This window comes from Delphinus delphis, chromosome 9 (genome assembly GCF_949987515.2).
Source record: "Delphinus delphis chromosome 9, mDelDel1.2, whole genome shotgun sequence".
NCBI classification, from domain to species: domain Eukaryota; kingdom Metazoa; phylum Chordata; class Mammalia; order Artiodactyla; family Delphinidae; genus Delphinus; species Delphinus delphis.
This window is the reverse complement of record NC_082691.1, coordinates 98,223,287-98,246,835: the sequence shown is the minus strand read 5'-3', so window position 1 is coordinate 98,246,835 and position 23,549 is coordinate 98,223,287. Positions and strand designations below refer to the sequence as shown.

At 39.2% G+C, this 23,549-nt stretch overlaps 1 protein-coding gene across 1 annotated transcript in view; it reads right to left on the bottom strand.

Moving 5' to 3' along the window:
* CNTNAP2 (contactin associated protein 2) overlaps positions 1-23,178 on the bottom strand; it is a 1,416,746-nt gene extending 1,393,568 nt beyond the window's left edge. Inside the window, exons 1-2 of the mRNA XM_060019815.1 lie at positions 23,118-23,178; positions 21,778-21,888 (exon numbers count right to left, since the gene is read on the bottom strand). Of these exons, the coding sequence (XP_059875798.1) occupies positions 21,778-21,888; positions 23,118-23,178 (172 nt within the window). The remainder of the gene's footprint in view (positions 1-21,777; positions 21,889-23,117) is intronic.
* Positions 23,179-23,549: the final 371 nt, after the last annotated feature.

Genomic DNA, 23,549 nt, shown 5'->3' with positions numbered 1-23,549 from the left:
TTTTTTTTTCTGGATGAATAATTGGTATAGTGCATTATGTCAACTATGGCTTATTACGGCAGCTTGGGGGGTCTCCAACTGTAGGCAGCTTCTCATTGTGAAAAAAAAACACAGGTAGGTAGGTAGATTTCGATTTTTAATCCTGGTTCCAACACATATGACTGTGACACCTTGGGAAAATTATTTAATCTATCTGTATATCAGTTTCCACCTCTGCAAAATTATATCTTACCCATGACTATGAATACTTTCATCTCCATTTTGGGACTTGAAATCATGACTGATATCTTGGGTAATGCTATTTATGACACTGATACTTTTCAGCAGAGAAATAATTGAATGATTTTTATTTTTAATGAGGTACATTATCCTTGCTAAAGAATGCATTCTCTTGTAGTTATTAAATAATGTCTTTCTGTCACCTTTTCATCATCAATCCCCTGAAACTTAATAGAAATTATGCATATGCAATGACTTGGACAAACTTTTCAACTCCGATACTAAACAGGAAGTTCCATGGAATGTTCAGATAAGTGAATGCAACATTACTTTACGTAGGCATAGAATTTCGTCTACACTAGAGTGACTGACTAATCCAGGTTAGGGTTACACCCATGAAACAAAATATCCAAAGATATTTGGTCCAGCCTTCACTGAAAGAATAACATTCTCTCAAACGCCATGCATGAATCAATCTGGTTCCATGAGAAGGATTTGCCTGCAGCTGTCCAAAACAAAGATCCTAGTTCTTCATCAGCAGAAGCAGCAGCTCTCTTTGGGGCCTGACGAAAGAGTGTTGCCTGAGCACACCCCAACACGATCTTGGTAAACATCAGGCAGCGTATATACGATGTTCTGGAAATGAAAGGATGCCTCTCGAGTTCCATCTTCTTCAACAGTCAACAAAGCTCCTTACTTTAAAGAAGCTCCTCTTCTGTTCCCTGGAGTTGTAATCCACACACTAACTACTCTTCTTGAGCTTCAAAGCATACTTCCTGACACCCCTCTGTGGTTGAAATCCAATGCTGGGCCACAGGCTGCACTTAGCCACTGGACCCCCTCCCCAGCAGCCTCAAGGCTGGAAGAAGTACTGACCCTACATCTCAGACACCCAAGAGGAATCCCCCAAACCCCGTACCTTCCTGAAGAATTTCTAGCACTAAATAACAGCTGCCTCATTCCTGTCTCCAATATTATTGCTTTTCCTGATAAACTAAGGCTGCCCTGTGAGTTGGTATCAAACACTTAGCTCCCTCCCTCACCCTTCAATTATTACAATTCTGTTGTCTTCCAGCCACCACTTGGCTTTAATTGAATTCTGACTCTTCCCCAAAGATCAACGTCACCGCATGTGGTTATACACTGCAAATCCCAGGAGTCAACATTCACGTAGACCTAGACTGACCGATACATATGGCTACCGGGCACTTGACCTGTGGCCAGGGAGACCACCACCTGTCCGAGAGAATGAGGAACTAAATTAAAATTTTTATTTTAATTAATTTAAAATTTTACATTTAAAAACTGACAATTCAGTTCTTGGAGGGCATGTTCAGTATTTGGGGCACAACTTGGGTGTATGAGTCTAGCTGTCCAACAATAAATTTTATGAAACTTAAACAGAGATTAAATATTTCTTTTCTTTTTTCTATTTTTATTTTTTGCCATGCCTCATGGCATGTGGGATCTTAGTTCCCTGACCAGGGATCAAATACATGCCTCCTGCAGTTGAAGTCCAGAATCCTAACCACTGGACCTCCAGGGAAGTCCCTAGATTAAGTAATTCTAATGAAACCTTCGGAGTTAAGATGTGTTATAAATGTAATATACATGCTATACTTTAAAAACTTACTACGAAGAAGCAAAATATCAAATTAATAATGTTTATATTGATTACATATTGAAATGATACTTGGATCTATTAGGTCAAATAGAATATATCATAAAATGTATTTCACTTGTTCCTTTTTTACTTTTTTAATATGGCTATTGGATAATTCACAATTACACATGTGACTCACTTTATATTTTACTGGATAGCACTGTCATACACCATAAGGTAGAGGACGCCCTTTCGAGTCATGCAGTGCACAACCTACAAAACCATATTTGTTGGATTTATCAATGACAATGACCCCTCTGCAGCTCTTAGGACTGTCTAGTAGTAGCTCAACATTCTTTATTCTTATGGCTCTAGAGGACCATTTTTCTCATTTTCTAGAAACATCTTCAAATGAAAGAAACAAACAAAAAACACACAAATTCTTGTCCATTGAGGTTAATGCCATTAGATTCTACCACTTTCTACCATTTTTTGCTGTCATCTACTGAGCTTGCGGTCACTTCCCTCATTTCCTGAAGACATTAGAATCTGACTCCATTTTCCTGTTGAACTGAAGACCTGTCTTCATGGTGTCCATGCCAATAACTCATCCAAAATCACACTCTCAGGATTTTTTGACCTCTTCATCTTTGATGACCTTTCACACACTGTAATTATTCTCGATGGCCACACTCTGGACTTAGTCATTACCCAGATGTCTGATTTCTCTGAAATCTTATTCTTCAAAAGCCGATTATCTGGTTATAATCACCTGTTCTCCTAGTTGTTCCTTGTCCTTGGCTACATTATACATGGTCTTTGGTCGCTAAGAGACATCCTTGTCATGACACCTCCACTCTCAGTCAGGCTTCTTGGAGCCGCTCATGTTATCTACATATGTACATAATCCTAAGGACTTTTATCTGACCATACTTAAATTCCTGACATACTGAACTTCATGTAATATATATCTGCAAAATTCCAACCTGTCTTCTCTCTTCTACTCCTGGGCAAATAAACACTGCTACAGAAAATGACATAATTTTACACATTCATGCCTCTTTAAAGTCATGAAATTGATGATCTTCAACAACAAGTGTGCCTTAAGAATGTCTACTAACATTACAGTAGTTTTGGTTTGAGTTCTCTATCATTTCTTTCTACGTGCTTTCCAAAAAAAAAAAAAAAATCTATAAGCCCCTCAATCCTTCCCTATCTACTCATAGCAGAGTTTCCCTTAAACTTTAGTGTGAAATCTAACATTATTAAGTATGATTGTCTTTGAATTCTTTTCTCCTCTCTACAAACTCCTATTATATATCCACATGATTTATTACCTCTTTTCCTCTGGTATCAGAGGATAATTGTATCCTCTTATACCTGTTTAAGTCCAACTCCTGTATCTGTATTTATAATGAATAATATCAATACAGATAATAATTAAAACAACCTTCATTTCATGACAGCTAACCTTGTGCCAGGTAACGTGCTGAGTACATTACAAAAATTAATCTCATTTATACCTCACAAAAATTTTATTAGGGCGATATTATTATACCCATTTTATGTATGAAGAAATAGAGTTGAAAAACGTTTAACGACTTTGCCAAAATTGCATAGCTTATAAGTTGGAAGGACAAGTTTCTAACTCAGGTCTGAATTAATACGAAGGCTGTGGTCTTTAACATCGTACTATAGCAGCACATAAGAGAGCCCTAGGATCTCTGAAACCTTACTCCATAAGCTGTGAAGTTTCTAGACTGTAATTTCAACTAACTCTCCTCTTTCTTGGGGCTTTTTCTAAAACATTCTTAGATCTCACTCATATTAAAGAAGAAAACCCAACTTGGCCACATCCCATCTCTGGTCTTATCTAATTTTTCTTCTTTTCTTTCATCCCTAAATCCTGAAAATGGCGTCTACGTGTGCTGTCCCCACTTGTTCATTTTAAATTTATTCTTCTACTCAGAAAACTTTGGGTGCTTCTTCCAAAATTCTACTGTAACCACTCCTGTAAAGGGCATAAGTGACCATCATATTGACAAACAAATCTATAGGATCTAGTCTTCATATTACGGGAACTCTTAGCTGCATATGACTTTTTAATTTTCTTGATCACAAAGACACCCCACTCTTGTTGTTTTGCACATTTTTTTTGTGATCTCCAAGTTTCTGTGAAGGCTTACTCTCCCTCTACCCCTTAAACACTAAACTTTCTTGGTTCTATGTGCCCAGTTCTTCTAACCCCCTGCTAAATAACTGTAATATTTCCACTCCTAGCATTTTTTCAGAGACCTTGTGCACACCAATATCTCTCGAATATGATTAATAGCTGATTTCTATCTTGAATTTCTACTCAGTATATGTAAATCTGAATCTTCAGATCTCTCTCTCTCTCTGCTTCCTTTCTCTACCTTAATTGTTGGCCTCGCTGAGTGGTACAACCCTCTTATTCACCAAAGACAGAAACTTGGGCGGGAAGTTCCTTTATTCTTGCCTCTTTCTATGTTTTTGTTATCTCACATATCCAACTACCATTTCCTTATTGTTTTTTCTCTAAAATATTTTAAGAATTTATCATCATCTCCTTCTTTTTAGAACTGTGAACCAAGGTCGAGTTATAAAAGTACATGGGGAAAAAAAAATGAAGGGCAAGTGTCACTGGGAGAATCAGTGAATGAGTGGGAAATTTTTTGTGGGGCTTCTAGATAAGGCTTCTAGAAGGTGGTGTCATTTGACTGGGAGCTTGAAGGAACTGAGTGTGACAGTACTGCAAATGGCATGTTAGGCCAAGGCAGCAGCAAGTATAAGAAATAGCAAGGAGACCTGCGTGGCTAGAGAGGAGTGAGAGACCCTAGGACATGAGGTCAGAGAGATGACGGGTATAAGCAGACAACTAAGGCAAGAGCTTATAGGTCCTTGTAAGGACTTTGGGGGCTTCTACTCTGAGTGAGATCAAAGTCTGTTGGAGAATTTTTAAGTGGAAGAATGAGAGGTTCTTTTCTGATTTTCAAACCATCACTGGGGCTTCCCTGGTGACGCAGTGGTTGAGAATCCGCCTGCCGATGCAGGGGACACGGGTTCGTGCCCCGGTCCGGGAAGATCCCACATGCTGCAGAGGGGCTGGGCCCGTGAGCCGTGGACGCTGAGCCTGCGTGTCCGGAGCCTGTGCTCTGCAACGGGAGAGGCCACAGTAGTGAGAGGCCCGTGTGCCACACACACACAAAAAACACGATTACTGTACTGCTGTGTTGATAAACTGTTTGGGGTAACCAGAATGGGGCAATAATAGAATCAGGGAATAAAACTGAAAGCAGGTACTATCTAATCCAGATAAAACAGGATGCTGGATTAGCCCAGGTGTTAGTTGTGGATGTGGTAAGAAACGGTCAGATGTTAAATCTCTTTTAAAGGAAAAGCTGGTAAGGTTTGCATGTGGGAAAGAGAGGAATGATGGGAGATTCCAAGATTTCTGGCTCAATTAGAAGGTGGAGTTGCCATTTATTGAGATGGAGAAGATTCCAGGTCAGGGTTGGTTTAAAAATCAGGGCTTTGTCTTGCTCCCTAGCATGACAATCAAGGATCTCAATGATCCGACCTCTGTCCATGTGAATCCATACTTCTTACCACATGCTAACTCTTGCTTTAAGCGCTAGCAAAACCAAATTACCAGCTGATCCTCCTTTAACAAACACTGTTTTTGACTTTGGTATCTTGGATTATACTAAACTCTTTAGATGAGATTCTACAAAGTAAATTCTATTATGACTTTAACCTCCTTTAAGAACTATTCCCTGAAGTCTCTTCAGCAAAATAAATCATCTGTGCTCTATGATGCCATAATAACCTTCATATTTATATAATTTCACTGCCACATGCTGGCGTAATCCTTATGCAGTCACCATGTTCACACCACGCCCCCTAACCCAGCTCCTCAGTCTGTGAGCTACTTCACGGAAGTTCATTGTTTTATATGAAACTAAAACAAGTTGGCATTTAAAAAATATTTGAGCAAGGGGAATATATAAGGAAGGAAAGAAGAGAGGGAGAAAGAAAAGAAAGGAGTAAGTATTTTTGTCTGTTCTACTAGGAAACTCAGGTCTCTCAATGGAGTAATGGGGAGAAACTCTTTAATAATCCTCTTCATCAAGATACACGTCTAGGGCTTCCCTGGTGGTGCAGTGGTTGAGAATCTGCCTGCCAATGCAGGGGACACGGGTTCAAGCCCTGGTCTGGGAAGATCCCACATGCCACGGAGCAACTGGGGCCGTGAGCCACAACTACTGAGCCTGCACTCCGCAACGAGAGGCCGCGATGAAGACTGGCCCCCGCTCGCCGCAACTAGAGAAAGCCCTCGCACAGAAACGAAGACCCAACGCAGCCCAAAATAAATAAATAAATAATATTAAAAAAAAAAGATATACGTCTATGCCACTCTGATTTACACTCAGATGTCACCCGAGCCTTCTCTAAATTTGGATATTGAGACACTCACCAATGTGCTTCAGACAAACAGTGATTCTCCTCATAATGATGATCCCACTTGAGCGTTCCTAAAAAGTTCCCTTGTCAACTCTTCAGACGTTTAAGCCCCACATGCAAACGTATCTGTGTAGTGGCGGTGTTGCTCATTTCAATGCCTGTTTATCGACTGACTGGGCTCCCTCATTCCTTCTAAACTGAGCAACATTTCAAGTCTTATTTTGTTACTTACTTAGTCTTCTCTATCAGGACTTTCCAGGTCCTCACCAGTGTCACTGTGTATTAGAACTACCTGAGAGGTCCAGGGTTGAAAGAATCGATGACGTCACCACGGTCTGGATCACCACTCTAACAGACTTGGTCCTAATCCATTTGTTCAGATGGCTTCTTTGAAAAGACACAGCCGAATGTACCTTGTTAGCCTTGTTTTGTTGAAGATTTAACAAATCTCAATTTGTTAAAATTTAGATTTACATGCAGCAGATGGGTTTTTTGGTTTTTTGTTTTTTTAGCACTCGTTTTGTCCCTTCTTTTAGACACAGGATGTCTTAGTGATAAAGAAAAAGAAAGATTGCCAATGTTCTCTCCCAGTCTGAATAAGTCAGAGTTACATAAATGTTTATGCATAATGAATGTCTAATCGAGGTGCCTGAAATATGAATAACTGTACTATTCCGGACTAGAGTGAGATGGAGAATTCTCATTCGGCCGCAGGATTTTTATTTCCCCATCTGTGACTTCTGTTATTCCCACTCTTGGGGGTGAAACTAGCACAGGTAAAACCTTAGAGCTTCTGAAGGAATCAGTCTCACTTTTTTCCATACCAGCTAAGCCATTCAAACACAGAAAAGGGCTTCCCTGGTGGCGCAGTGGTTGAGAGTCCACCTGCCGATGCAGGGGACACGGGTTTGTGCCCCGGTCCGGGAAGATCCCACATGCCGTGGAGCAGCTGGGCCCGTGAGCCATGGCCGCTGAGCCTGAGCGTCCGGAGCCTGTGCTCTGCAACGGGAGAGGCCACAACAGTGAGAGGTAAGAGTACCGCAAAAAAAAAAAAAAAAAAAAAAAGTAGAAAAGAATGGTAGGGGGATATTCCTGTGAATTAAGAACAAAGTGAACCTCAAATCTTGATGAATCCAATACACAGAAATAGAATAATCACAGAGTTTTAGATTTTAGTCTCACTGAGAAATCTATTTGAATTTAAATGGTTGGCATTCCAGAAGCTGATTTACATGTTCCAGGCTGCTAATAAAACATCTTGCCTCTCTATCTCTCCTTAGTGAATCCTTGCCACTTTACTGATAAATTGCTAAGGAGAACTGATTATTTCCAAATGTATGTCATATCAATAGGAAGGAAGGTCCCAAAGCTCTCACAATAAATCGATATGAAAGTACAACAAAAGACCAGCATCCTGGGCTTCCCTGGTGGTGCAGTGGTTGAGAGTCCGCCCGCCGATGCAGGGGACACGGGTTCGTGCCCCGGTCCGGGAAGATCCCACATGCTGCGGAGCGGCTGGGCCCGTGAGCCATTCCCGCTGAGCCTGCGCGTCCGGAGCCTGTGCTCCACAACGGGAGAGGCCATAACAGTGAGAGGCCCGCGTACTGCAAAAAAAAAAAAAAAAAGACCAGCATCCTTTCTCTCCGTCTTCCTCTGAAGAGTACGCCATGTCTCTCCGAGGCTCACCCCCAATGCCGCAAGAGGCACAGTGGGTCCTGGTGCGCGTCTGCGGGCTTGCCCACTCACACTTCTCCTCTTTATGAACCACAGGAAGCTGGGCTATAGACTAAGGAACCCCAGACCAAATCATGTAGATCAGGCAGTATTTTTACTGGAGTTGCAGCACTGGACACACCCAACAAGCATCCCCAAGATGGGTCCCTGGGGTGTCTCCTCCCAAGTCTGACTGCAAGTGTCTGAGAGTCAGGCACTCACTCCTGGGGAAGAGGTTAGGCGGCTTGCTGGTTATACAGTCTCTCTCTTCCTCATGCCTGATGCCTAGTCAGTGCTAGCCTTTTCAGTATAAGACCAATAAACACTGTTCGTTGTTGAAAATACAACTATTTGCTTTCTAATTTCTCTTTCAATTGTGGAAATTCAAATACAACAGTTCGCATTGAAACCCGAAGGCATTTTGTGCTTCTCTGAAATTCTCTTTAGAAAATTATCTTCTGTCATCCATGATTAAGTCTTGAATTTTATGTCGAGAAGCTAGATAATAATAATTTTGAAACAATTGGTCAAATAGCTTTTGATTTCCTTATGCCAATACCTGGTATACAGAAGTTGGGGGAAAAAAACAGAATCAATTCCCTTGGCAGTCTCTACAGGTTTCCAGAAAGTATGATCATTTGATGATCGTAACAAAATGAAAGGCAAGATGTAATACTGCTGAAACCTTCACTTGGAATGGAAGCAACAATTCAGGGATTGAGAATCATCATACAGGGGGATATTGTTGTTATTAATCCCAGGTTATTCCCATGTCATACCAAACAGAGATCCAGTTTATGGCGTATCCAAGCACATCGCAGACATTTTCCATTTTGTGGTTGAGTTTTATCTCAGTTATTCATTTCCTTCCCCTTTGTACAGACTTACGGCTTTTTCTCCACGTTAGTGACTTTAAAAATATTGCTCTGTCCGTTTCTAGCATATTGATGCACACCAGTAGTTTTTTCTGATTTCAATTCTTTTCTGGGAGACAGAATGTTGGTCTCATTGTTTTGTTCCAATCTTTGGCTGTTCTCACATATATAATATTTCAAGTGAATTAATATCTTTTTTGCCTACCGCTTCATACCATCCAAATACAGAAACAAGACTGAAGGAATGTAGATTTTTGGCTAGGCTTTGAGTGTAGGAGGAAAAAATGGGGTGTGTGTGTATGTTTTACAACTATATTATTATATGTAAATATTTAAAACAATGTCTTTACTACTCTTGGATTATGTAAGACAAAGATAATATGCATGCAAAGAAATCACACAGTCATTATATACTCAGAAATAAAATAGAGAAATGTGTCCGTTTATTTTCTAAGACACCAGTGGGAAAAATTTAACTATGTTCTGAAATCAGCTCAAATAGTATTCCAATTTTTCCTAAAGAGAAGCTCACATAGACATGTGAAGACATGTGGAGAAGAGAACAGTAAGTGATTTTGAAATCAGAAGAGGCTGTTCCAAATGCTCAAGTCTGCTTTCTGTTAGCTGTAGCCATGGGCAGGAATATAAACTTTCTTGAATTGAAGTTTTCTTATCCATAAAACTGAGTTTTATTCCCGCTAACTTCTTTCCTAGGCTTTTGTAGGGCTCAAATGAGATAACGTATACATGCCAGCGTTTTTTTCTATCTGTATTTCATCTCTGCTAGGCACCGTCCTAGATGCTGGGTACCCACAGATGCAGGAGACGTAGGGCTTATGTTCCACTCACACCCCTTCTTGTGGGCTCAGAGAAACAACTCTACGGTCCAATACCGTATACTAAGTTCTGAGATAGAAGATAACATGGCGCACCTCGAAAGACAGACAGACACCTCATTTAGCCACCAGTAACAACTTTTTGACAACTACTGAAGGACAAGCAACTTAAAAATGTTGATGCTGTGGATGAAGAACGATCTATATAATAAAAAATCTGGAGGCCAATAGGAGCTGCTGATAACTTAATACAGTTTGAACCTAAGATGTGGGTTGATTGGGGTGGGGGCATTGCTGACACCCTCTGGTTTTCTGGCCTCCCTGGGACGCATTTGTTGTGGGTTGCCTGCCCTTCCACGGTGAGGAAGGGGTCATGATTTCTACCCTATGTGTTCCTCCTGTTGGAACTATTCAAAGCACAATTTAATCATCCTCTTTCTGGGAACTCTATTTGGAACGCATGGCCTTATCCAAACGTAAACTGAAGAGACTCTAATGACCACTTATGAATCTGTAATATCACAGAAACACATAGACCACATGTGCTCAGGCACAAACCTTCTAATACAAAACAATTCACCCTGTAGGCAGAACACTCTACCTGGCGGCAGACGTCTGGTGACGTGGAGGCGGCAGGTAAACTTCAGACGAGGACCCTCTAACTGGAATAAAATAGCATTGCCCACTGATTTTAAAGTGGAAAACAGATACGAAGGAAGTAAATTCCAGAAGCTACTGAGGGACAAAACAAAGCAACATAAAAACGTACAACTCGAATTTCTTACATTGCTAAGAAAATAAAAACAGCTAAGAAAAAGTAAAAGTGACCCTGGGGTAAAAACCAGAGGAATAAAGCTTTCTACAATTTGTGTTTACATTTTAATGTTAAAGAGGCAAGAACGATGAAAGTAGACTGTCTTGAATGTCATGGTTATTGTCAGCAATATGCATGTCAAACATACATCTCGGTTTTAAAGCGAGGGTTTGAGTAAACAGTGCAGATGTGGATGGCTTATTTGCAGAGTATAGGAAGGGCAGTACGCTAACAGAAGCTGGACTGCTTTGAATTGTTATTAGTGACAATATTTTTAGAATTCGTTTTGCAAGGCATGAGTATAAAAGAGAGGGCGATTCTAATTTTTTTATTCTTCCCGAAGAAAATTGGGCGGAAAAAGTCATTAATTTGCTAAAGGTATTAAGGCAAGGGCCTATTCATTCTGATGAGAATGACCTAACCAGGTTGCTAATAGAGCCATTACTAGATTAAATCCTCCCAATTGTCTTGGAAATAATTTGGCCTGTTTTTCCTCTTATTGAAGGAAATAAGGGAGAAGAGGCAAATAGGCAAAAAGCATGGAACTTTCTCTAATCATAGGAGAGTAGATATTGAAAAATGATGAAGAGTCACTCGTCTGGCGTAGAAGGAAGGTAATTATAGGGTTTGAAGTATATTTTTCACATGTGTGGTTGTTTGTGCCCTAACCTTGTTGAATGCATGGGTCTTGGGCAGTGTCCCTCACTGGGCAGTAACCTTCCTATGATCAGTTGATGTGAGTTCCCCACACAGCAACTTGTATACATGCCGAGCTCATTTCTGGCCTTTGTTTCTTCCCAGAGGCTACAGTGTTGCAAATAGGACACAGAGTGTATTCTTTATGGGCCAAACACAAGGACTGATAGAACACGGACTGTCACCCAAAGGCACCTGTTACCAGGTGGATGCAGCAGCTAAAACTGAAAGCCTCATCTGTGAAAGAAATATCCTGAAATAAGAAGGGCATGCTTTACCAAATCAACATCATTACCCTGATGGTACCTATTCCACAATTTTGAAAACATTGGAAGATACCAATGGGAACATTTCTCAGTTGTTCTGCATGTACATTCTAAAAAACGGATACTTATCATTGTTTATTTAGAAATGATGATAATAATGTTTGCTATGGTCACTTATTCTCTATTACTGTCTGGACTCCAGTTGGCTACAACAGTGACTAAATAACTTGTGAAATATTTTTTTTTGAAACTGAAAAATGTTAGCAAATACCCACTTCTGATTTAACAAATCATCTCAACAGAGAAGCAGTAAGCCTCTGAAGTTTAAAGTGGATACAAATCTATGCAATAAATATGATTCAGTACATCTGTTCAGAAAATATTCTTTGAGAGTTGAACATGTCCATAGTACTGTGTTAAAGTGCTTTGAGATTGTGTGAAGAATTCTATTTTTAAGATGAATATTTCTGATATGGTACAAATCATTCACATAAATTCTCCACCATCTTGGCAGAAATGTGGAAAATATTAAAGCCTCTCTTTGAATAAAATTAGCAAATAGCAAAGGAATAATTAAACATTTAATATCTAAGCATATATTCTGGAATGGTTTAGAAAGAAAAATTCAACTTGCAAAAACTTTATTTCAAAAATGTTTTCTCCCAGATATCTTAGCTACTTTCAAAGTTGTTTAGTCGGAAGTATCTCTGTGCCCAGAGGACGAAATAGTCCAGACTATGAGAATCTGTAGTGGCTCATTAAGTTCAAGACCAGGGAATCTGATCTTGGCTACATGGTGAGGGTGTTCAGAGATGACAAGGTCCTAGGGATCATCTCGTCCAAGTTTCTCATTACAGAAGTGACATAACTAGGGAAATTAAACAAAGGGAGGAAGTAACCCAAGATCTCTCCAAGGGTAGGAGGGAAATCTAGTTCCTCCAACTCCATAGCAGCATATCCAAAATGACATATTTAATCAGTATATCTTCTCAAAATGAATAATTATTTAGCTATATTTCTTTGCTCATTCAGATGTCAAGACTTCCCACCCCATATGTCCTAAACTTTATAAGGCAAGTACCAAACAGCATGGTTTTCAATAATGTGTGTAAAGCGAAATTACAAAGCGCATTATCTCAATTGATTATTCACATATCATTTTAGACAATCAGCTATTAATACTGTGATATAAAGAGAGTGTTCGAAAATTAACATCCTAGAGCCATTTCAAAGATGGAAGCAGGGGTTAATATAACAGCATTGATTCTCATCCAGCTTATGATTTTGTCAGTGGCAAATATCTTGCTATGAACATGGCAAGATAGCAACTTCCTAAAAATAATTAACCAAAATTTCTTCACTTCAAATGCCCCAAATCTAAAAACTCCCTTTCTCCAATTAAACCTATCTGCTAAACCAAAAATCATCATCCATCATATTATCATCAAAGAGGCTTTAAAGGCAATATTGTTAGAAACACAGTAGTGAACTCATTGGACACAACCGTACTTCTAAGCATATTAAACAAACCCTGTTTAAAACCATTGATGCGCAGAATGTTTGGCTAGATTTTATAAGAGCTTCTTTCAAAGTGAAAGTGTGTTCTACTGGCTCTAGAGATGTTCCACGATAAAGAGGCTCTCTTTGGTTCACCAAACAATACTTGCCTGGCTGATTTAACTGTGGAAACGTTGCGTATATATGTGTTGTGTGTGTTCATAGCTTGTATTCACATCACACACCTTGAGAAACAGTGCTCTATGGGAAATGCTACAAAACCCAGCATAGATTTCCATGGGGAACACAAAAGAAGGTATTAAAATTCCAACATTTTAAAATGTGATGCCAAGCAGAAACATAGTAATATTATTTGCAAATTAAAAAGGCACGCCTAAACAAACTTGTGAGTTATTCCCCAGTAAATATGCTTCCAGCATTTTTTTGAAATGATCAATGATACAAGTACCAATGATACAAATGTATCCTGTATTGCACATTTAATTTTGTAAAGCTCCTGGTGAAGCCAGAATTTTGATTTACATTTGAGAATTAAAATTAAAAAATAAATAAATTAAAACTTAGAATGTTAGTTAGATGGCAACTCTCATTCAATTGTAAAGGTGAATACAAAGACCTACTGATAGCTTTGGAAGACATCATTTAAAATACATTTTTAAAAATAGTCAAAATTGAAATAGATGAAGGGAAAAATGGTAGTTTTTATTCTCCCTAAAGTCCAGAACAATTCTTTTTGGCTTTTCTGAGTATCATAAAATTAATAAATATATATTAGATTGGATTCTATAAGATCTAATTCAAATGACATAATTATAATAAGAAGAACAAAATAACATTTGAAAATCAGTGACAAAAATTCATTTGAATTGAAAGGAGTTTGAAGTGAAAGAGTAGGGGCACATTTAAGTAAATAGCAGTCCAAAATTTATGTAAAATATCATGAAAAATGTTTAAATGTTATTTTATTGATCTTCCGATTATTATGATATTTTTATGTTACATGATGATAGAGGAAAAACACATTGGAAAATACACAAATTCTAGCAATCACTTTTTAGGGAGGCATTGCTTTTGTGATGAGAAGAATATTTCATTCAATCCATGTTTTAAAATATTAATATCTGTGGTGTTGTTTTAGGAGTTGAGAGTAATTGATGAGAAAGAGACTAATATTTAAATGCAATACAGTTTGTGTCGATTATTTCATTTAACCTTCACAATAGCTCTGCAAAATTGTATAATCGATTCCATTTCAGCATATAAACAGGGGTACCATACCTGCAGGATTACCCTGGTGTAATTATTAATAGCACTGTCACTCTCAAAAGTGCCTGGTTTGGATGATAAGTCATATAACCATAACCATAGAAATCAGGAAGCTGAGATGCAGAAAGTCAAAATAATTGACTAATACCATCCTCATCCTTGGTTGATTCCATATTGGAACCTAATTATGCATGCATACTGTCATTCTCTTTCCACTGCTTAGCACTGCATGAGAAGTGGCTAAATCATCAGGGCTTTGCAGGAGAGTCATTAGAAGATGAAGAAGTATAACCAGTCCAAACAGGAACGTCAAATACTCTGAAATGCTATACTAGAAAAACAGTTCTCTGGATTTTTCTGCTCCTAAGGATTTGCTCTTAAAAGGCAAATGTAACACTTTGACCAATGAATTCATACTAAAGTGACAATGGATTACCAGTGAGTGGATTAAGAGAAATACAGAATAAGTGGTAGAGGCTAGAGAAGGAAAATAGTGGAATGGAAGTTGCCAAAGGGGACAGAAGCTCACTGATTGGGAACTTTAATCTATTTCATAATTTAAGCCTTGAAGTTATAGTCTAAGGGAGGAGCTTCCTAATAAAGGTTAAAGACACTACCTGATCGGGCAGATACTGATGGCCAGGCCTGGGCAATGGAAAACAGAGGAATGGATCAGGGGCTGGAGAGAGCCGAAGAGCACCAGCCGGAAGCATTAATGGCACAAAGAAAGACAAAGTTCTCAAGGAACCATTGTAATTGCCTTCCCAGCTCATAGTGTATCAGCTACGCTATGTTCTGGGTTTAACTAGTTGTGACAGATCCTTTCACTATTTAAGTTAGAAAGAGGAGAAAGAATAGAAAGAAGAAAAGGAGGGGCATTACAAACGTAACTAAGGGACAAGAGAACTGACGCTGCAATAGAGGAGAGAAAATTTTGCTTTCCGGAGTGGCAGGAACAGATCTCTGAAGAGCAGAGGGAGGTACGACGACTTGCTGAGCCACCTAGGAGCTGCAAGAGGCGGTCCAACATGTGTAAGTGTATAAGTGTGAACTGGAGAAGAGGCTGGCATTACGCTAATTACTAAAGCTCTCTCTTGGCCAACAGGAAGAAGAAAAATGACTAAAGCAATGACTGGACCGAGCCTAGGCATCAAGGCATGGTAGCAATGATTAACTTCAGAGGTATATTTTAAGGAAAGGAAAGGACTACAGTTCTTTTTAAGATACAAGTGTGGGGACTTCCCTGGGGGCGCAGTGGTCGAGAGTCCACCTGCCGATGCAGGGGATGCGGGTTCGGGCCCTGGTCCGGGAAGATCCCACATGCCGCGGAGCGGCTGGGCCCGTGAGCCGTGGTCGCTGAGCCTGCGCGTCTGGAGCCTGTGCTCCGCAACGGGAGAGGCCACAGCAGTGAGAGGCCTGTGTACCGCAAAAAAAAAAAAAAGATAATCAAATTTTGATTTTTGCATGATTATTCTGCTATCTTTGGGGAGAGCTGATCATATGAGTATGAAGCAGAATAAGGAAATCAAACATAAATTTATTCTTATTTATTTCTTAAGTAAGAAAATGGCATTAAAATGGAAAAGAAGATTAAATTAAGGTCTAAAAACAGATACTGTTATAGGCTGGATTGTGTTCTCTCAAAATTCAGATCTTGAAGCCCTAACCCTCCAGTTACCTAAGAATATGACTGTATCTGGAAACAGGGCCTTTAAAGAGGTGATTAAGGCGTACATTGTGTGAGTATGTCACAGAGAGCTGTAGAGACGAAACGAAGACCCAGAGACCAGACTCAACACCCACCCTATAATGGCTTCCTGTATGATCACCTGATTCTCCTTTCTGTGCGATTATAACATTCAAAAGTAATCTACTTGGGGCTTCCCTGGTGGCGCGGTGGTTGGGAGTCCACCTGCCGATGCAGGGGACACGGGTTCGTGCCCTGGTCCGGGAGGATCCCACATGCCTCGGAGTGGTTGGGCCCTTGAGCCATGGCCGCTGAGCCCGCGCGTCTGGCGCCTGTGCTCCGCAACGGGAGAGGCCAGAGCAGTGAGAGGCCCATGTACCGCAAAAAAAAAAAAAAAAAAAAGATACAAGTGTGGACATTAAGTGACCTGCGCCAGCGGCCTTTCCAGATGTCTCGTATATACGTATTCCTCCCAGAAGAGTGATCATCACTTCTATGACCTACAAACGTAATCTGTTCTCCCTGCTGGAGGAAACAAAGGATACAAAAGTACAAAACAACACCACTACAAGTCTCTGCCCTGGGTTTAAGAGAGAAGACAACAGGTTCCTAAAACAAGAGGAATTATCCAAGAAGCAAACCCGAAAACAAAAAGTCCGAGGAGCAGCAAGCAGTGAAGTATCTACTAAGTAAAAGTAAGTGGCAAGAGGGTGAAAGAAACTTGACTCAAACTTTCCATCTCGTTGTAGGTTCTATCTCTGGGTTAATTCAAATGCGGCACTGATAATGCTTCATGTTTTTTAATCAGGAATTCTTTGGTAAATAGGAAGACAGATTTACTAAAATTAGCTCAGGCCCGAGGAGGTGATGATTAGAATTAGAAGGGTAAGTTTCACAGGCTCAAGCACAAGTACAGCCAGAGGTGACGGCACACAGGCAGCAGAATAGGGATGAGACCAGAGACTTTGTCCATCCTTTCCGTGGACGTATGTGGCCTCAAGCCTTCACTTCTTCTCCAGCAGCTGCTTCACTCCTCTCTGTCTTATTTACATGCGGCCTATCGTGCTCTACCCAGTAGTCCTCTTGGTTCCTAAGTTTATGTCGCATAAATGAAACAGAGATTCTGATGACATCAGTTGAGATCGCGGGTTCTCTCTCATCACCCGTGGCTAGTGGGGGGAAGAGAGGACCACGTGGTAGAATGACTGTCCCTTTGGGGCAGTAGAGAGAGGATGACTTCTACAAAAGGCACGTGGAGTAGAAAGTTGAGAGTTTGGCAGGAGAAATGATTGGCATTTCTAACTTATTCTATCTATCAAGGTTGTTGTGGCGATTAAGGGACACTTAGAACATGTGTGAAAGCATTTTATAATCTGCAAAATACTATGTAAATGTCAGGTGGTGGATACCTTCCACAAAACTCTCAAAGGGCTCATCATATCTGTGCTACCCTTTGGAAAGAGTAATCCATCTCATTGCTATTGACTCAGAATGACACAAGACTGGGAAAGCTCCAATGCACTAAGAATGGGAAGATAAATTCAGAACACAGATCACAGGAGGTAGGTACTGTTTTAAAACAAACAAACAAAAATGAAAACAAAAACAAAACCCTTGAAGCAGTAGGCTCCAAAAGACTTGATAGAATTACAAGTGGATTTTTTCATTTAAACATCACATTTCCTCCCAGTTTTGTCATGTTCTGGTCCCTGACATCAAGGTTGTAGCAGATGGATTTGTACTGCGGGGACCCAAAAGCTAAACTCCATTCTATAAATGTGTGTCAATCTGTTGTCTGAAGGTACATTTGCATTTATATTTTGCTTTTCTATGTATTCATAAATCTATCACTCCAAAATGTATTCGAAGAATATCATTTAAATAAATGATAAAAACTTGAAACAATGTTTATCAACATAATATTCATCTGAATTTGTTCTTTTCTGTATTTGTATAATTAGCAAGTTACATTCTTTTCTCCTTCTCTGGCAGGATAACATCTTCCCGCTTTCAGATGGTTATGTGGTGTACGTATCAGATGATTCTTGCCAATAGTCAAGTAAAAAAAAAATCACTAGCATTTCTTTCTTCCCTGACATATACCTTACTTTCTTCTCCCTTTCGAATTCTCTGCTTTATTTTTATGATATATAATTTAAGATATATATTTATTTTTAAGATATGTAATTTTGTGCTGCACTAAAAACAAAACAAAACAATTCTCACCCAATGCTGGTCATTAGCCATTTATACCTTAGCATGAATCTCAGTCAACATGGCTCCTCTTCCAAGGGCATTTGCATATAAACTTTATAACGGAATAAACAAGCGTCGGGGCTTCCCTGGTGGCGCAGTGGTTGAGAGTCCGCCTGCCGATGCAGGGGACACGGGTTCGTGCCCCAGTCCGGGAAGATCCCACATGCCGTGGAGTGGCTGGGCCCGTGAGCCATGGCTGCTGAGCCTGTGCATCCGGAGCCTGTGTTCCGCAACGGGAGAGGCCACAACAGTGAGAGGCCCGCATACCGCAAAAAAAAAAAAAAAAGCAAAAAAAAGCTTCGTTTTTTTTTTTTTTTTTTTTTTAATTGAAATAACCATATGTGGAGTTCTTTTTGGTTTTTCCTTGTAGAGGAAATAACCCTCCTCTCTGATGCTGGCTACCTTGACCCATACTGAGGTTACTAACCTCAACCAGGGTTAAGCTAGCCCTGTGCATGGGTGTCTTGTATGTACACGCAGAGGCAGGGCAGTGTGAGGAGTGGAGACGTGGCCATTTGTGTGACAGTCCCAAGCACGTAGATAGTGTGGGGTGGGCTGGGTGAGGAAGTTATAGGCAACTATGCACATACACCACTGAGAAGCAAAAGGGGTCTTTGGGAGAGAAAAAATAAGTAACTAAACCTTCCCGCATAACAAATATTGATAAAATGGACCATAGGCAAGCATAAATCTGTAACTATAGCACAGACAATGCTTTTTCCCAATGAACTACAACATCAGGTTTTTACCCTAACACATGATAATGCATTGTATCAATAGTCAAAGATACAATTGTATCAAAAGTCAAATAAGCTTCCAGTCAAACAACTAAGAAACCATAAATTGTATTTTATAATCATTTGCCTTCAAAACAACTCTCTTATTGGAAATGCATTGTATTTGTACCTCTATCTATGTACATATATGTATAGGTATAGATGTATACATTCTATAAACTATAAAGAAACTTATTATAAAGAAAGTGAAAACATTCCCCAAATCCCATCCTCCAAGTTTAAAGAAAGTTAACATTTTAGAAGTTTAATTTCACTCTACATATACGAGTAGATAAATAGCTCTAAATAATTCAAAGTGACAACTTGTACTATTTTAAAATGAAAAAATATTTTAACATAACTTCACTAGAATGAGAACAACAAAAATACTGTTGATGTTTCTTCATAAAATATATTAATTCCTAAAAAATAAATAAATCTGCACTTAAAGTTATGCATCTAGTAGCCTCCTGTTCTGAAAAGTTGGGGGCAGGGGGAAAAGCACATATCTAATCCCATAGTTTGGTATTTTTACCTTCTTGCATCTGTAACATTTATACTCTGTTCTACAACTGTAATTCCTAAATTATCTAGTCACAGTCTTACATTTAAATGAATTCACTGCTCAGTATACATCATTGGACCATGGTTTCTTTCTTTCTTTCTTTTTTTCACTCATCTCACTGTTGGTTGGATTGTTTCATTTGTATTCCCGAAGAGGCTGTACGCTTGACATAACTTGCTCAAATTCACTGGGTATAAAATTCATCAGTCATGTTTTCACACAAAACTTTCTAAAGAAATATTTTGAGACTGCTTCCTTTCATTAAAGTTGTTTTCAATCTCTCAATATCATGACACTTCCTTTAGGGAATATCACATCCCCTTGACATCTGGGGATCTATGTATTATTTCTTTTCCCTTTTAGATTTTGTTCCACATTTATTAGTGCTAGGCTGGCCTGCATCATAATTATGATTTTGGGTATGGGAAGCTCTTTGTTTCATGTTTTTCTATCTATATTCTTTTTTTTTTTTTTTTTTTGGTTTGGACTTAGTGACTTTTATGGAAAAGGAATATTTTCAAATTTTCATTACTTTGACATGTTTAAGGAAAATTTTTGAAAACTTATAGTTACTCACCAGGTCTCTCATGCCCATAGCCTGATGAATATCACATGATGAAATAAGCGTAACTACGCAGATACAGAGAACAGACTGGTGGTTCCCAGAGGCGGGGGTGGGGTGGGGAGGGGTTAAGTGAAATGAGTGAAGGGGGTCAAAAGGTACAAATTTCCAGTTATAAAATAAGTAAATCATGAGGATGTAATACGCAGCATGGTGACTACAGTTAACAATAACGCACTACATATTTGAAAGTTACTAAGAGACGAGATCTTAAAATCCTCATTGCAAGAAAAAAAGTTTGTAACTGTGTATAGTGACAGATGTTAACCAGACTTACTGTGGTGATCATTTTGCAATACATACATGTATACACATATGAAATCGTTATGTTGTACACCTGAAACTAATATACTGTTATGTCAATTATACCTCAATTTTAAAAAAAAGAGTTCACCGTAAAAAATAAAGCAGCTGATGAATACTACTTTTAAATCAAAGCTGTATATGTATTTAAAATTTATTTCCTCTAACTCTGTCAGTATATCTCTTTCACCAAATTTTTTTTTTTTTTACTGATTAAGGTAGCTTCACACTTGTGTGAATTTCTGTATATATTCTTCTACTTTTTCTTTACATGTTTTCGTCTCCCTTTTGATCTTTCTGAATCTCTCTGATATTTTTTACTCTCTTTTCTGATATTTTTTTCTTTCTTCCCCTCTTCATTTTTCTTCCCCTTTTGGGTTTTCCCCTGTTCTCTTTTTTTTCACCTTTGTTTATATTTTTTCCCTCCCTCCTTTTCCTTCCTTCTTTATTTTTTCACATTTTTTTTCCTGAATTGGTTGTGATTTAAGCTTAGTATTTCCTGTTTTACTGAAAAAAATTATGGTCTTTGTTAGCTGATACATATTTATCCAAGAAAATATTGTTTCTTTCCAAACTGTCGTTCATTGATATTTATATCAGCATTCCTTTGAAGCAAAAGAGGTTTAAGTTTCTGTTCTTAATCATCTTCTTTTATTCTCTATCAATTGCTCTCTACTTTGAAATCATCATTTACTAATTAATACCATGTCTTTAAAGTCCAAAAGTCAAATTTTAGCTGCAAATGTACACAAATTTTTACATGGCTTTAGTAACAAAGCTAAATTCTGTGTGCTGGGGGATAAATTGCAAAGGGTCCTGTTTTTTCATCCTGCATTTTCAATAGAAACCAAGTGTGTACATTAATAAAAAGGGAAAAAAGCAGTTAATACAAAGTATTCTTTTTTGTGCATGGTACACATATTTGGAACCAATTCTTTTTTAACTTCTTTCTAAATGATTTTCTGATTAACAAGACTTTCCTTAATTCAGAATTTTTATGTCATTTTGAATTCATTATCATAAGCAACTCCAAAAATCCTTCCTCTTTAATTTACCGTCTCTTATTTCTAGCCCATTTTTTCCTATATCACTCCACAATAGTGGCTACCAAAGGGGTTTATAGTAAGCGTCTATGTCTCTGTTAACAAAAGCGGGGAGAATGATTTTGGGTGACAGCTAATAGCTGTTGTACAATAAAATATACTTTAGAAATGCAGTTGTAAATATAACACGTTCTCCTTTAATACATTTGTCAACAAATGAAATAAACGTCGCCTTACCCCCTCGCTTGTTGATCTTGGCATAGCCAGGAGAATAGCTCCCAGACATAGAGGATGAGCTGCTGAAAGCTACATGGGGGAGTCCAGACACAAGTGGCTCGTCACATTTTTCTGAAAAGACAAGAGAGAGAGATTCAATAAAGATCTTTAAATATTCATTGGATAAAATGATTTGTTAAAATAATCATTGAATATAGTACAAAATTTAAAATCTATCTAGCAAATGATTGGAATTTCGGTAACTCAACTATGATCATTCTATAAGCCACAGGCACAGTTTAAACCACCTTCTGATGCTCCAGAGTTACAACCATGATAGAGTGCTTCATTCTGAGGGGCCTCAACACAGGCCTGCTATCTCAGAATCACGAATAACATTGCGGTTGTTTATTTCCCAAGCTTTGGCATCTCCTAAAAATCTTCAGTTATTTATTCATTATAGGGATTCGGGGTTAGAAACATGGAGACTGAAGGAGGGAAGACCAGGAGGAATAATATCCAAACTAAAAGATCAGGAAAGAGGTGTCAGTCAGAGAAGACAAGATAATCACCAACACGAAAAGCACTGCTGTCTAAAAAAATTAATCAGTTCCCATCATACTTGACTAATCACAACTGCACTGGAACCAGGTGTTCCCTCAATTCTACTCCTCGCTTGGCTTCTACACTGCCATTAACTTTCTTTCCCTCCTTCTTTACTACTGCTGACTCTCCCATTCCACTTTGAGGGACTGTTCTCACCTTCCTAATGTCTAAATGTTAAAAGGCCCAGGACTCAACTCTTGGGGTTCTTTTCAGTCTCCTCTCACTCTCTGGGAGACTGCACCAAGGTCCATGTCTTCTCAGACTGGAATATCCCAAATCCTGCCACCTCATGTCACCTGGTCATCTGGTCCAAGAAGCCATCCGCGATCACTGCTGTGAAAGACTGAATAGCCTTCCTGCTTCCTCCCTTGCTATAGTCCTTCTTCACACAGTAGCCAAAGGGACAGTTTTAAAAATATAGGTGGGTAAGGTGGCTCCTGCGCTCAAAATATCCCCTGGCTCCTGTTCTCAGTCACTTGGAATGAAGTGCAACGTCCTCCAATGGCCCACAGCGGTCCCTGCACTGATCACATCTTCCAGCATCCTTGTGCTTTGCTGTCCAGCCACCCTTTCCTTCTAACTGCAACAACAGACCTGCTCCTGCCCTGGCCTTCGCTGTTACTCTTCCAGCGACCACAAGCCTCGTCCCTCACCTCCCCCAGGCTCTGCTCAATGTTATCTCTCACAATGCAGACAAGCTTTCCTAGTCCACCCAGCTCCACGAATACCGCACTGCCCTCACTCTCTGTACCCACTTCCAGCTTTATTTTCCTTCACAGCATTCAGAGCCACCTGACACGTTGTGTTTTCACTCATTCCGTTGTTGGGTTGCCTTTCTCTCCCACTCAATTGGAAGCTCTACGGAAATAAAGTTTTTGATAGTTTGCTTAATACTTACTTTCCAGTGATCTGAACAGTACCTGGCACTTGGCACACACTCTCACAACATTTGTAGAAGGAAGGAAGGAAGGAAGGGAGGGAGGGGGGATAAATGAACGAAAAATAACAACTAGACCCAACAGACTCAGAGTCTTAAAGCATGATGCTGAAATACAACATGGTGCAACACCTAACTTTTAGAGAGATGGTCTTAAATCCCCAACAAGTGTTTACACGTGTTCAGTATTCTGTTTACTATGATACAGAACTACACTGTATGCTCTAGAATGGCTGCTCTCTCAGATACT